We start from the raw sequence: 13,066 nt of genomic DNA on the forward strand, positions 1-13,066 counted from the left end.
ATCAATCAATCCAATATGATTGAAGTCCTATAAGAATTAATCCTTTTAGGTGTTGTTGCCCTTAATTAAATGATAATTTTAAACTAAATTCTGAGTGTTTGTCTATTATTGTAAAAAACAGTTATAGATAAGGTAAAAACTGTAGAGAGCAAACCTGGTCAGCAAATACAAAATGTACAAAAATGTTAATAAGACCAAAACCATTAGATGACTATTTAGGAGTTTAATGCCCTAAAATGAATAGTTTTTACTAATTTTGAGTTTTTACCTGTTATCCTGTAAATTTTAATAGATAAATTTACACTTAAAAGATAAAAAAAATAAATAAAAAAAACCAATATTAGACCTACATGACCTACAAAAATGCCTACATGACCGAGACCATTCAATGACTTCTTACACGATTTATTGCTTTTAAATAATAAGTTTTGGCTAATTGTGTTTTTTGTCCATTATCTTAATAAATAATAGATAGGAAGACTATAACAACAAATGTGACCAGCAATATTTTACAAGATCAACAAAAAATGAATATATGACCTAATTATTGGATGACTCCTTACAGGAGTTATTGCCCTTAAAATATGATTTTTGGATTAATTTTCAAAGTTTGCATTTTATGTCGGAAACTATAAAAGATAGGAAGGAAACTTGAAACACTAAAAAATTATCAGCAATTAATATATAATTTGAGGTGCTTCTTGATAACTGAAAAAGGTGGGTGAGTAATTCAGGTTGTTAGGGACCTCTTGTTTCAAATCAAGTGGTCTTCCTGTCTTGGTTCTTTTGTTAATTTTCAAAATCCAGACATCTCAGTTGAAATGTATATATCATTTCAACTGAGATGTCTGGATTTTGAAAATATATATCATTTCAACGTTAAAGATCTTTGACACCCTGTGAACAATGTTACCATGCGGGAACCTTAAATTATCACTACACAACTATAAAACATATTTTCCTTCGGTTTTCTCCAGATTGTTCTTAATTAAGTGAATCCAGTTTTTGCGGTTTTCTGCGACATAAAAATACAACCCTCCTGGCATATGAAAATTTGCATGATATCTCAGTGCATGCTTAAAGTTGGTGCAAAATCAAACTTTTACATGGAATTATAAACTGTTGTATGCATACAGAAAATTGAAACTTTTGTAGACCGATTGCAAATGGTGTTGCGGCAACTGTGCCAAAAGTTTGTTTCAAATCTATTTCTCTTGATAGGTATTCGATCAATTTTTACAAGATTTCCCGTCATGGCATGGCGTTCGAGTGGCAACAATAACACTGACTTGATTAACAACTTGAAAAGTAAGTATTTGACTATAACATGAGGACTTTACTCATTGCTAAGTCGCCACAGACCTACTCGACCCAACATTTAACCAACTCGACCCTTTAAGTAAAAGGAGTTATGGCCTAATCCTGCTAAACAAAATACCTCCTGAGTTTGCTTACTACTCTATGAAGAGGAGTTAATTCCCTCTTAAAAATGACCCAAGAACAAGAGAAGTCAAAATTGCCAAACTATATGAACCAAGGAAAAGAGTCTAATACTGCTGATTAAGGTTCATCAAAAGGAATTGAAAATATGGCCGTGTTTACACCACAAAATCTACTATGAGTACAGACAAACTGATGCATCTAGGAAAGTTTTAAGGTATGGCAGGACCTAGATATATAAAAGTTATATGTAGTCTTATGTTTCAGAAAATTCAAAACTAACATGGATTTTGATGTGAATTTTTTTCCAGTCTGCAGAAGATAGCAAAATAAACACATGAGTTTCATTTGATACGGTCCACTCAGTTACACAGCTTTAATCACCTGTTGTTTGCAGATGTCTATTGTCCATCTATTGTCCATTTAATTCAATACTATTCACAACATTTATTATATGAGGGGAGCTTCGCAAAACCTCTTTTCCAACTTAGTTTATTTTGGCACCTTCTGCAGGAATGAAAAAAAATGAATAGCAAAATCCAGAAAAGTTTATAATTTTCTGAAACATAAAATGCATTTAAAATTTAATTATCTAATTCCTGCCATGCCTTAAAACTTTACCAGGTGCACAGGTTTGTCTCTACTCAGAGTAAAATTTGTGGTGTAAATACGGCCATATTAGCTAAAAGGTTGTGATGAACCTTAAAGAATGGAAAACTATTTCAAATTGGAGTTAAAAATTTTGAATTCCCATACAGTTAAACCCTGAGAATCTCATCTCCTTGAAATTTAAAGTGCCAGGATGTTCGTAAATATGTATGCATGTTTCTAAGCAACTGTTCTGTTTCAATGATGCTTTCCTGTATTTTTCAAAGCATTTTCACCTCCATTATGAAAATCTGCACATATTCAATATGGCTGCAATAACCATGAAAGGGCCTATTATAAAAAAAAGCAGTTTAAACAGGAACATGACAACTCATACTTTTCAGAGGCGGATTTAGGGGGAGGGCCCAGGGGCCCGGGCCCCCCCTTTTGTGGGAAAAATTTGGTTGATTATATAGGGAATCACTGAAGCATGACTGGAGCGGGCCCCCTCTTAGGCAGTCAGTGGGCCCCCACTTATGAAAATTTCTGGATCCGCCACTGCTTTTAACAATTAGTACTTCAACCAGCTCATACCCATTTATATAGCATTGTTATGTATCATTTAATTAGATTAATCGTAAACTTAATGATCATTTTGTATTTTATAGTTGAAGTTGTCTGAGACATGTATAAGTATGGAATACACCATATTAAATCTCTTTGATTGTGAAGTAACATTAAAAATAAGAAGATGTGGTATGATTGCCAATGAGACAACTCTTCACAAGAGACCAAATGACACAGAAATATATAAGAAATATAGGTCACCGTACGGCCTTCTAAAAGGCCCCGAAATGACAAATGTAAAACTATTCAAACGAGAAAGATACATGTAACGGCCTGATTTATGTACAAAATAATGAATGAAAAAACAAATATGATATACAGCAACAAACGATAACCACTGAATTACAGGCAAGTTCATCAGTTTTCCCTTGTTGGCAAATGAGAACATACTGCACTTCATCTTCAGATCAAAATTTGAATTTTGCAATTTATATTTCAGATATTTAAAAGATAATAATGAGACTACATTAATGAATTTTCTTGAGTTTTCCTTGTTGAACATTGCTTTCGGTGAAAACAGTGGTTGTAAAAGTATACCTCAATTAACAGACTTTGATATTCAAAGTGTAGCATTTAATATGAGGCAGGTGTTACCTGTGAATGAGGATGAAGTCTGTATAAATTTATTTTTTGAATTCAAGCATATTTTAACTCATGAACTCCAGAATTGTTGAAAAAGTAACGGAAATGCAGAAACGTTTCTGATGTTGGTCTTGTTGTTCTGAATTTTTTTTGTGACATCATTTTCAATGTAAACAAAGAAACACTATCATCAGGTAACTTTTTTTTCATGTCAAAGAATTATCAAAATAAAGTTGTTATAATTTATATCTTTAACCGACGAAGATACCAAATCATCTTGTTATTCTTATCAGATACTGAAATCTGACTGATTGATCAGGCGAGTCTCAAGAGAACACATTTTGTTTGCTATAAATTCGTATGTTGAATAAGCTCCAGACTCATTTTAAAATGTTAGGAATTTATTTTAATTGTTTAACTGGCAGTATTCTTTCGGTAAATAAAAACAACAAATTTGCAGGAAACAATATGATGCTCCTTCCTATATTTTACTCAAACTCCTTTGACAAACAAGACCTGAAGAAAGAGAGAGATTTCTTCGCAAATGCGAGAAACTAAAAAAGTTAGTAAAAAAAGTTAACGATTTTGAGTTCATTAGTATACATGTATTGATTTTTTTTTTTTATTTTATTTTATTTTCTTACTGTAATTCGGGATAATTGGGTCTATTATCCACTAATGATCACTAATTAGTATATTTTATAATCAAAATTTCAGAATTCTAAAAAGATTTACTTACACAGACCCTGAAATTGTTATTCCTTTAGAGTTAAGACCCTAGCAAATTTATATTGAATCATAATAGTTAAAAAGTATGAATAAAAAGAGATGCTGGGCATGAAGATTCTGTTTAAACCATACATTCTTTAATGATAGATTTTGATGAACAAAATGCCTACATGTATAGCAAGCTCTATATCAACCAATGTATAATGACTAAGTTCTGAATGAATACAACAGAGATGTCCAAATTACAGAAACCATTGATTTCTGTAAAACTTCATGAAGGCACAGCAACAACCTGGCTTGAGACAGGTACACACTAAAATTTTGCAGGGTTTTAATACTGAACCCTCTCCATAATGAACAAGATCAGACAGTAAAAAAGAAAAAAAGAATGAGAACTTATGATCTTTTTATTTTATTTTTTGTTTCTGAATTAACAAAATAAATGATGAGTAGTCCAAAATATACTGATAAATCAACAAATTAAACTTTTTCCATATTTATTTTTTTAGTGGGAGTCCAGAAATTACTTTATACTTTATTTAAGATTGAGTGTTCAGAACTAACAAAGTATTTTGTATTTTTTAGGAAATGGAATTTTAAAAACGCCAGAAGTTATTGAGGCTATGAAACAAGTGGATAGAGGAAGCTTTGCTAAGTATAATGCATATGCAGATTCCCCTCAATCCATTGGATATGCAGTTACCATTAGTGCCCCTCATATGGTAAATACTATAAGTTCGCTAAGTCAAATTACCTGCCCTTGGTTGACAAGTAGTTATGGTGGTACACTATGTAGTCACTTTGTGTAAGTATTTTATTTTATTCACAAAAAAATTGAGATGGGTATGTACATGTAAGTGTTATTAGTTTACAACACACACATATGTTTTCTTTTCTCCAATCATCTCCAATATTAATATCTTCCTACAAAATTAACATAAGGGAAGACCACACCGAATTTAATCTTTATTATTTGGATATGAAAAAAATCTGTATTAAACCTTCATTTATATTCCAATCTTTACTTTACAGATAGATGTACAAAGGTTTCCAAAATTTCACCATATGGTTTTGAAGCATGCAGTCACAAGTATTGCATGATTGTAGTTAATCTCTGAATTCTTATGGATTTATACAGATTAATAAAGTAAAAATTGACCTACATTTCAGCATGCTCATGCCTTAGAGTTACTAGCAAATCACTTGACAGAAGGGAAAAGGGCGTTAGACGTAGGATCAGGGAGTGGTTATTTAACAGCTTGTATGGCTATAATGGTAAGTTTTAGGGTAAAGATCAAAACCAATATCTTCCCAGGTTGACCACTACCTTTGATAGTTCAAACAAAATAGTGCAGTGAAATGATCATTATTTAGATCCTATATCCAATCAATGTAATGCAATTAATTGATGATATGTTATACTTTGATATTTAAGTTCCAGTATGATGTGTATTTGAATTACCATACTAATTAAAAATTACGTAAGTAATGCATTGTGTATGAATCTGGAGACCTTGAATCTGTTATAAAAAATAGGCTTAACTACATATGTACAATCATGAACAAAGGAAGATAACTCCAACTCAAATTTTCAACTTGCCTAGCAAAATACAATTTCAATATTTTATTTTAAAATTCTCAAAATTTGCAAGATTTACCCTTCAATGCTCACAAGCACTTTGATTATCTTATTTGGCTGATGGTCATATATCTGTGGTGTATGTTCTTTTCACATTTTAATCTTCCTCTGGGGAACCTGTGAACAGAGTAGTACAAAACTGTGCAGGAATGTTCTTGACAATATCCTTTTGTACTGATTCTTCAACAAAAAAATGGCTGCCTCTGCCTATTCTTGTTTCTGATTGGCTAGACTTTGAACTACAGCTGCTTTGTTATACCTTTTATTTGAGAAAAAATGGTATTCTACATTTTTACCTTTGCAAGGTGAGCAGTGATTCAAGCTCTGGAGCCTCTAGTTAAAAAAAAACAGTATTTTGATGTGGCATACGGTTCTCGCCACTAAAATACCAGCAATTAATTAACATATAAATGCCAGTTCACCAGTAATAAGACGTTGCCCTATAATGGTGACCTTGAGTATCAGGATAATAAGAAGCACTTAAAAACTAACATTTTCTGTGATTCACTTAGATAGGGAAAGTGTTAAGATGCCATTAGGAGGCCAACAATCATTCAATTTTAGCTACATGAGCTAGTAATTTTTAGAAATCTGACAATATTTTTCTCCACTCAACTATATATTTGTCATTTTAGCTTGGAGAAAATGGGAAAGCTGTTGGCATTGATCATATTCCAGAACTAGTGGATGAGTCCATTAAAAATATGAAGAAAAATACAATAACAAAACAACTGATGGAATCTGGTAGGATGGTTTTAGTGGCTGGAGATGGTAGAAAAGGCTACCCTCCTGAGGCCCCATACGATGCCATCCATGTTGGAGCAGCAGCTCCACATTTACCAGAGGCTGTAAGTTGATATCATAGAAATGAGGTTTATTAAGGGAAATATATGAGTAGGGCCTGGAAGACATTCACTGCGTCCTTCTACCAAAATGCTCTTGTTATTAAAAGATTTCTATGGGTGAGAAACACATCTTAACAAAAGATTATGTTGGTCCATGCATGTGACCATTTTAGTCTGAAGCAAAAACTATCATAAGTTAGCCTTAATTATGAATTTCATCATTACAGTACACTTTTTTTTTCAACATATTTATCGACAAATGTTTATGAAAACTAATGAACTTACATTTCACAGAATTTTTTGGCCAATGTTGCCCCTCTGTGAAACTACCGGTACTCCTTTGTAGTAACTACATTGTACATCATGGGTTTAGTTGATCATCTTATGAACAGGAGATTTTTTCAAGTATTCTTGCTCTTAATGTCTTGTATCAATAAAAATGGAAAAACCATTACACCAATCAGGCGAAGTAATTGAAAATTGTAGAGTATTATGGATTGTGTATGCATCATGAGACATTTGTGATATAGAAAATTAATGAAATGAAAAATATATGTAACATAAATCATAAGAAATTACAAATATTTCTGAGATAGTTAGTGCAAATTTCATGAAAGTGGGAGAAGAAATTTGTTTTAATTTATCGGTTTGAATAAAAGGAATAAAAAGTTAGTTTTGTTCACATGCTGTACTTACTTATAAGATATAAACTTTGTACTTTCAGCTTGTTGAGCAGCTGAAGCCTGGTGGAAGATTAATTGTCCCAGTTGGTCCACAAGGAGAACACCAACATCTGTTACAAGTGGATAAGAATGAAGACGGAACCATTACCAAGCAGAATCTTATGGGTGTTATCTATGTTCCGTTAACAAGCAAAGACAAACAGTGGCCAAGGTTTAAATAATATGCATGTTGGATCTTCCTTCTGTTACATGTGGTTATTATTCTTTTGGTGCTTAGTTATTCCATCATTCCATTTCGTTTGACTGCTTGTTTACGTACTGCATATCTTCATTGCATTAAAAATGGTTCTATTTATGATTATGCTGTAGGAAAAACCTTTTGAAGAACATGTGTGTATCCTATTTTGCCAAAACTGATAGTTGTATTGAACAATTTTATTTTGAAAAATAGCAAGGATGACTTGTTTTCATTTTCATGATAAATTTTAGATGAAATACCAATTAAAAATATTCAAAATTATAGATGTGACCATTTTTTCTTGTCAGAATCGTGTGTTTGTGTCATAATCATATCCTTAATATCCCTACAATTACACATGGTGGTGGTTTAATAGGAAATGATTAATGTATAATTTCTTATCATTTAGCAATGCAAAATGTTTGTATTTCACAAACCACATATTTTTTTTGAAATATGAGGATGGAAATCATTTACTGTGGATTCATTTATTTTCGTGGGTACCAAATTTCGTGGATTGAGGAAAAATTGCAGTTTTGTGGATATTTGATTTCGTGGTTTTGCAAATGTCTGCATTCAAAGCAATAGACCTTTTGTAATTCGTTGAACATTTAAATTTGTGGTTCACCTTTTCCAACGAAACCCACGAAAATAGGTATCAAACGAATAATAATGAATCCACAGTATTTAATATTTTTTATTCACAGGAAAAAACGACATATTTCAAAAGTCAAATCATAACATATTTATCATATCAAGTAAAGTACAACCTTCTGACTATCCTTCAACAATTGTCCACAACAAGTTGTTGCTCAATGTTGAATACTAACTGATAATACTGACATTTGGGTTCCTTCAGAATTTGATTTGTTTTTGATGATTTAAATGTTTGAGCAATTGAATTTAGATTATTTAGAACCTCTCAGATACATGAACTAGGATTTACAAATTTGCATGTAAATTATGAGTGGAACCAGGAAGTTGATGTCACATCAACTTGAAACTTAGTACACAACAATGACAAGGTTTTTTTTTTTAACGTCCTTGACTACCCATGAGGGTCTTGCACGGTCGGCTCTTAGTACTTATGTTTTTTGTAAACTTTTATATATGCCACAGTTTTGACTCTTGATTTCCCCATTCACTGATCATAGAAAAGTGATAGTGTGAAAGCAGTACATTCTTAGGTTAAAGGCTAAAGGACTGTGAATCAAATTTTATTTGACCTTATTGTTTTGCATGTTTTAAATACTATTGTTATTAAGTTATTTTTAAAGTAAACATAGTATGTATCATGATTTCTCATTTCACTCATAACTTACATACAATCAAAAGCAAAATCATGCTAACTTAACTGGATTTCCAAGTAAAATTCTGGTCATTTATCCTGTTTTGTATTTCAAATATTGAAAGTTAAATTTTAGCATACATTGTACATACAAATATAGCTCTTGAATTGCTATTGTAGAAACAACTACAGTTAAAAGCTGTGTGAAAGACTGTTTTGATATAGATTTAGATTCCACTTTCCAATTTTTTGAAGGAGGAGGGGGGTTGGAAGAGCACACAAAATAAAATATTATGTGAATCATATTTAACCACACAAGAAACACATTTCATGACTTGTAATCTTTTCATTTGTTTTATTTAGCAGCAGTAAAGATGAATTGTAGCTGCTGACAACATTATCTTCCAGAAAACAAGTGCTATCTATGTAAGCTGTATCCAATGATTCCCTGACACTTTTTCGTTCAGACATTTATACAAATACTCAACATAAGGTATCATTCACAAGTTATGAAGTTCACAAGAAGAATGTTATTTACAGTGAAGCCAGCTTAGATGAAACCAATTTGAACTGTGGTTAGACAGGTGTTACACAGGTTAAATCACAAAGGAATTTTTACTATGTCCTTATTCAGTTTACACATGTTTCCAATTTATGCAATGTTCAGTTCAGACAATATCCACTGTTTTCATTTGAAAAAATCCTTAATATGGTATTGATATTTGTTTCTCTAAAACTAAATGTTCTCAGAGTATTTTTTTCTGTATTTCTAGTAGAAACAGGGGGAAAAATTAAACAAATAATTTTTATACGCCCGTCAAAATTTTGACGGGACGTATTATGGTATTCAAATGTTCGGCGTCCGTCTGTCTGTCCGTCCGTCTGTCTGGCGTCCACATGTCGCACCCTTACTTGAGAATGACTTATCCAAATTTCATGAAACTTAAAATAGTTGTTTCTTTTGATGGCCAAACAATCTGTATACTTTTTGGTGCAAATAAGATTAAAACTTTTTGAGTTAAGGGACTTTGTAACTAAAACGGGGGTGTTTTTTCAAATGTCGCGCTGTATCTCAAAAACGATTTATGATTATTGCTTAAAATTTTACACACTTCTTAGTTATATTAATCTTAAGATCTGTATACTTTTTGGTGATGATTCAAAATTTTATTTGAGAGTTATTGAGTTTTTTGTTAAAAAGGGGGGGGGGGAGGTTTCACATGTCGCACCGTATCTAAAAAACAATTTATGATTATTGCTTAAAACTTTACACACTTCTTAATTATATTAATCTAAAGATCTGTATACTTTTTGGTGATGATTCAAAATTTTATTTTAGAGTTATTGATATTTTTATTAAAAAAAGGGGGGGTTTTCACATGTCGCGTCGTATCTCAGAAACGATTTATGAATATTGCATAAAACCTCACACACAAGACGATGGGCGTATCATGCGCTCTAGGCGCAGCTGTTTATTTGGTATTTCAGTTCAAATCATTTAAATAGTCTCAAACAATACAAGTTTGATCAAAATTGTAAACTTTAATAATGTGTCTACAATATTTTTGTTTGTTATGACAGAAATAAACATGCCATTATTGCAGTGTCTATTCATTTTGACATTTTTGTTTTCATTAATATCAGTTTTACTCTATTAAAAGGTTGAAGTGGTGTTCTGTGTTTTTTTTTTCATATATTGCAAATTTTACAATAAAATGAGCTTAAAATAAACACCCTGTGCAAATGTGTAAATTTGATATGAAAACATAGTGTACATTTGAATAACTAGCATATGTGTTTATGTATTTATTGTTATGGCCAGTTGATGTGAACTTGTGTGTCAATTTTTTGTTCCACGCTACGTTATGCCCTTTGGAAATATTAATTATATGGAAAATTGCATTGTAAGTACTTTTAAGCCTACATTTCTTCAAGATATTTAAAAATAGTTTTGAAGAGCACACCCATTTCTTTTTCTTTTTTCCCATGGACAGATAAAACATGAGCAAAGCTGGGGACATTGGAACTGTGTTCTTTTATTTCCATTGCATTATGGTTTGAAATTAACAAAAAAGTAAGTTACATTTATTCGGAGAATTAAACTGATAAAAAGTTATTTGGGGAATCAGTTTATACCATTTGAAATGTCAAACTAAGGGGGCAAATTTTTTCTCACTCTGACAGAAAGAAAGTTACATATTCTAATTTCACATTAATAATTTAAATTTCTGGGTCAATTAAATGACCTGGATGTGATTTTGTTTGTATCTGTTTGTATTGTAAGTTTTTGAAAGTTCTTTATCAATTAAATGTTATTCATTTTAATAGTTTGCACTGCATGGCAGAAAAGACAATATATAACATAAAATATGTAAATATTTTGTACATTACTCAATTGTACTGTTTTTGTTTGCCTTTATGCTTTAGAAATGTATATGATTACATGTAGAATACTTCATGAATAATTTATTAATTGTATACTGTGATACATGAATAATTCATTAATTGTATACTGTGATACATGAATAATTCATTAATTGTATACTGTGATACATGAATAATTCATTAATTGTATACTGTGATACATGAATAATTCATTAATTGCATACATGAATATTTATTACTAGTAATTGTATACATATGAATATTGTATCACATGCATAATAAGAAAAGTATTTAGGAAGACAAATCCTTAATGTTATTTGCCAGTAAAACTTTTGTGAACTTATGAAGAAAAAACATCAGCATTACTTGTTAGTAAATCTTTCTTGAACATGAATAGGTAGAAAAAAATTTATTAAATATTCTGTTATTATTTTAGTTGTGAAAAAAGGTTAGCCAGACAAAAAGTTTTTAGTTAAGAGAAAAGTATGTCTCATGAATATGAAGATATTTCTGCACATGACTGCTCGTGAGAAAGCTTTATTTAAATGATTACTTGTCAGAGGGATGAATAATTTCTAGAGTGGCATCAATTCAATTTGTAGTCTCAGTTGTAAAAAGTGCTATAAGTATCCACAATATCAGTATTTAAATGTGTAATCTTATTACCAATCCCCAGCTGTAAAAAAAGTGCTATAAGATACTATGACCGGTGATTTGGTTTTATTTGATGACAAAATATTCCATAGGATGAAATTTATTTGAGAAATGCTGGTGTTAGATATTTAGAATGGCTATATGGTTATAAAATTAATTGCTTAAAACTTTTAACATTTTATGGACTATTGTGTAGTCTTTAAAATGTAACTGTTGTATTATTTAGGAATGTTATTGAAATAAATATTTAATGCTTAATATTTGCCTGATTATTTTATGAAGTTGCTTAGAAGGAGAGTATTTCAGCTCACCTGTGTTAAGGACTTAGTAGGTTTTCAACCCGAAGAACAAATGTTAGGTCAACAGTTGACATCTTAAGCCATCACTTTGCATCTGTCTGAAGCGCTTCACTTTTATATTTTCTGAAACAATTGGCTAATTATGAAATTACTTGACAGGAATGGTGTAAGAAGGTTCTCTACAATGATCCTCATATATCAAATATAGTTATCATATTACTCATAATAAGAGATTTCACATGACAAAAGAAAATTTCAAGCAGTAGCTGAACCATGAAAATGAGGTCAAGGGCAATGGACATATAACAAATGAAAATTTTGTAACATAAAGTTTCTGCAGACAAGGTATGAAGCATCCAGGTCTTCAACCTTTTGAAATATAAAGCTTTATACAAAAAGTTTACACCACTGCCAGATAGTAATCCTAGGTCTTGTGGCGAGACAATAATGTATGAAGATTTTGTCACATTTTGCTCAGTAACTATGATTCAGAGTACCCTGAAATTTGTTACCAGGCTTCAAGTTTTCTCATTTGAATTGTTGAACATTTGTCATTTTGGGGCCACTTTTAGCTTTCTATGCAGTATGGGTTTTGCTCATTGTTGAAGGCTGTACAGTGATCTATAGTTAACTTTTATTATCATTTGCTCTCTGGTGTAGAGTTATCTCATTTGCAATCGTAACACATCTTCACATCAATTGCTCATCAACATCCTGTTTAAAGAATACTTTTAGTGGTGGTATCATTAGTAAGCAAGAGCTCAGTTCAACTTGTTTAATTTATATGTTGGATAGACTCAAAACATTTGCCCTGCAACAAGCCCCTTATACATCCCTTTGAGTTGCTGCAAGGGATCTTTATCTTAGAGTTTGGCACTCCCTAAAACAGGCACAAAAATTTAACATCCCCATTGCCACTATGTAATTGTGTAATTATACATCCTGCACAGCCAAACAGATGCCCCACTTAGTAGGGGTTTTACTGCTGGATGGAAGAAGTCTGGGGTTGAGCGAATTTCTATACTCTAAGTACACTTGATCAGTGACCACACCACCACATGTAGTCATA

General features: G+C 31.5%; 1 protein-coding gene across 4 annotated transcripts; it reads left to right on the forward strand.

The window, feature by feature from the left end:
* The first annotated feature begins 970 nt into the window (after positions 1–970).
* Positions 971–11,956, forward strand: LOC127738659 (protein-L-isoaspartate(D-aspartate) O-methyltransferase-like). Of its 4 annotated transcripts, none has more exons than XM_052249984.1 (6): positions 971–1,308; positions 4,552–4,688; positions 5,137–5,241; positions 6,241–6,453; positions 7,175–7,387; positions 9,023–11,956. In XM_052249984.1, exons 1-5 carry the CDS (start codon positions 1,167–1,169, stop codon positions 7,352–7,354), a joined length of 777 nt encoding a protein of 258 aa, XP_052105944.1. In that variant the 5' UTR covers positions 971–1,166; the 3' UTR covers positions 7,355–7,387; positions 9,023–11,956. The 4 variants fall into 4 exon arrangements, with proteins under 4 accessions (XP_052105944.1, XP_052105946.1, XP_052105943.1 ...); XM_052249986.1 differs by having other exon boundaries at positions 9,026–11,956; XM_052249983.1 differs by having other exon boundaries at positions 7,175–7,344; positions 9,026–11,956.
* The last annotated feature ends 1,110 nt before the right edge of the window (positions 11,957–13,066 follow it).

This window comes from Mytilus californianus, unplaced genomic scaffold, assembly GCF_021869535.1.
Source record: "Mytilus californianus isolate M0D057914Y unplaced genomic scaffold, xbMytCali1.0.p SCAF_4, whole genome shotgun sequence".
NCBI classification, from domain to species: domain Eukaryota; kingdom Metazoa; phylum Mollusca; class Bivalvia; order Mytilida; family Mytilidae; genus Mytilus; species Mytilus californianus.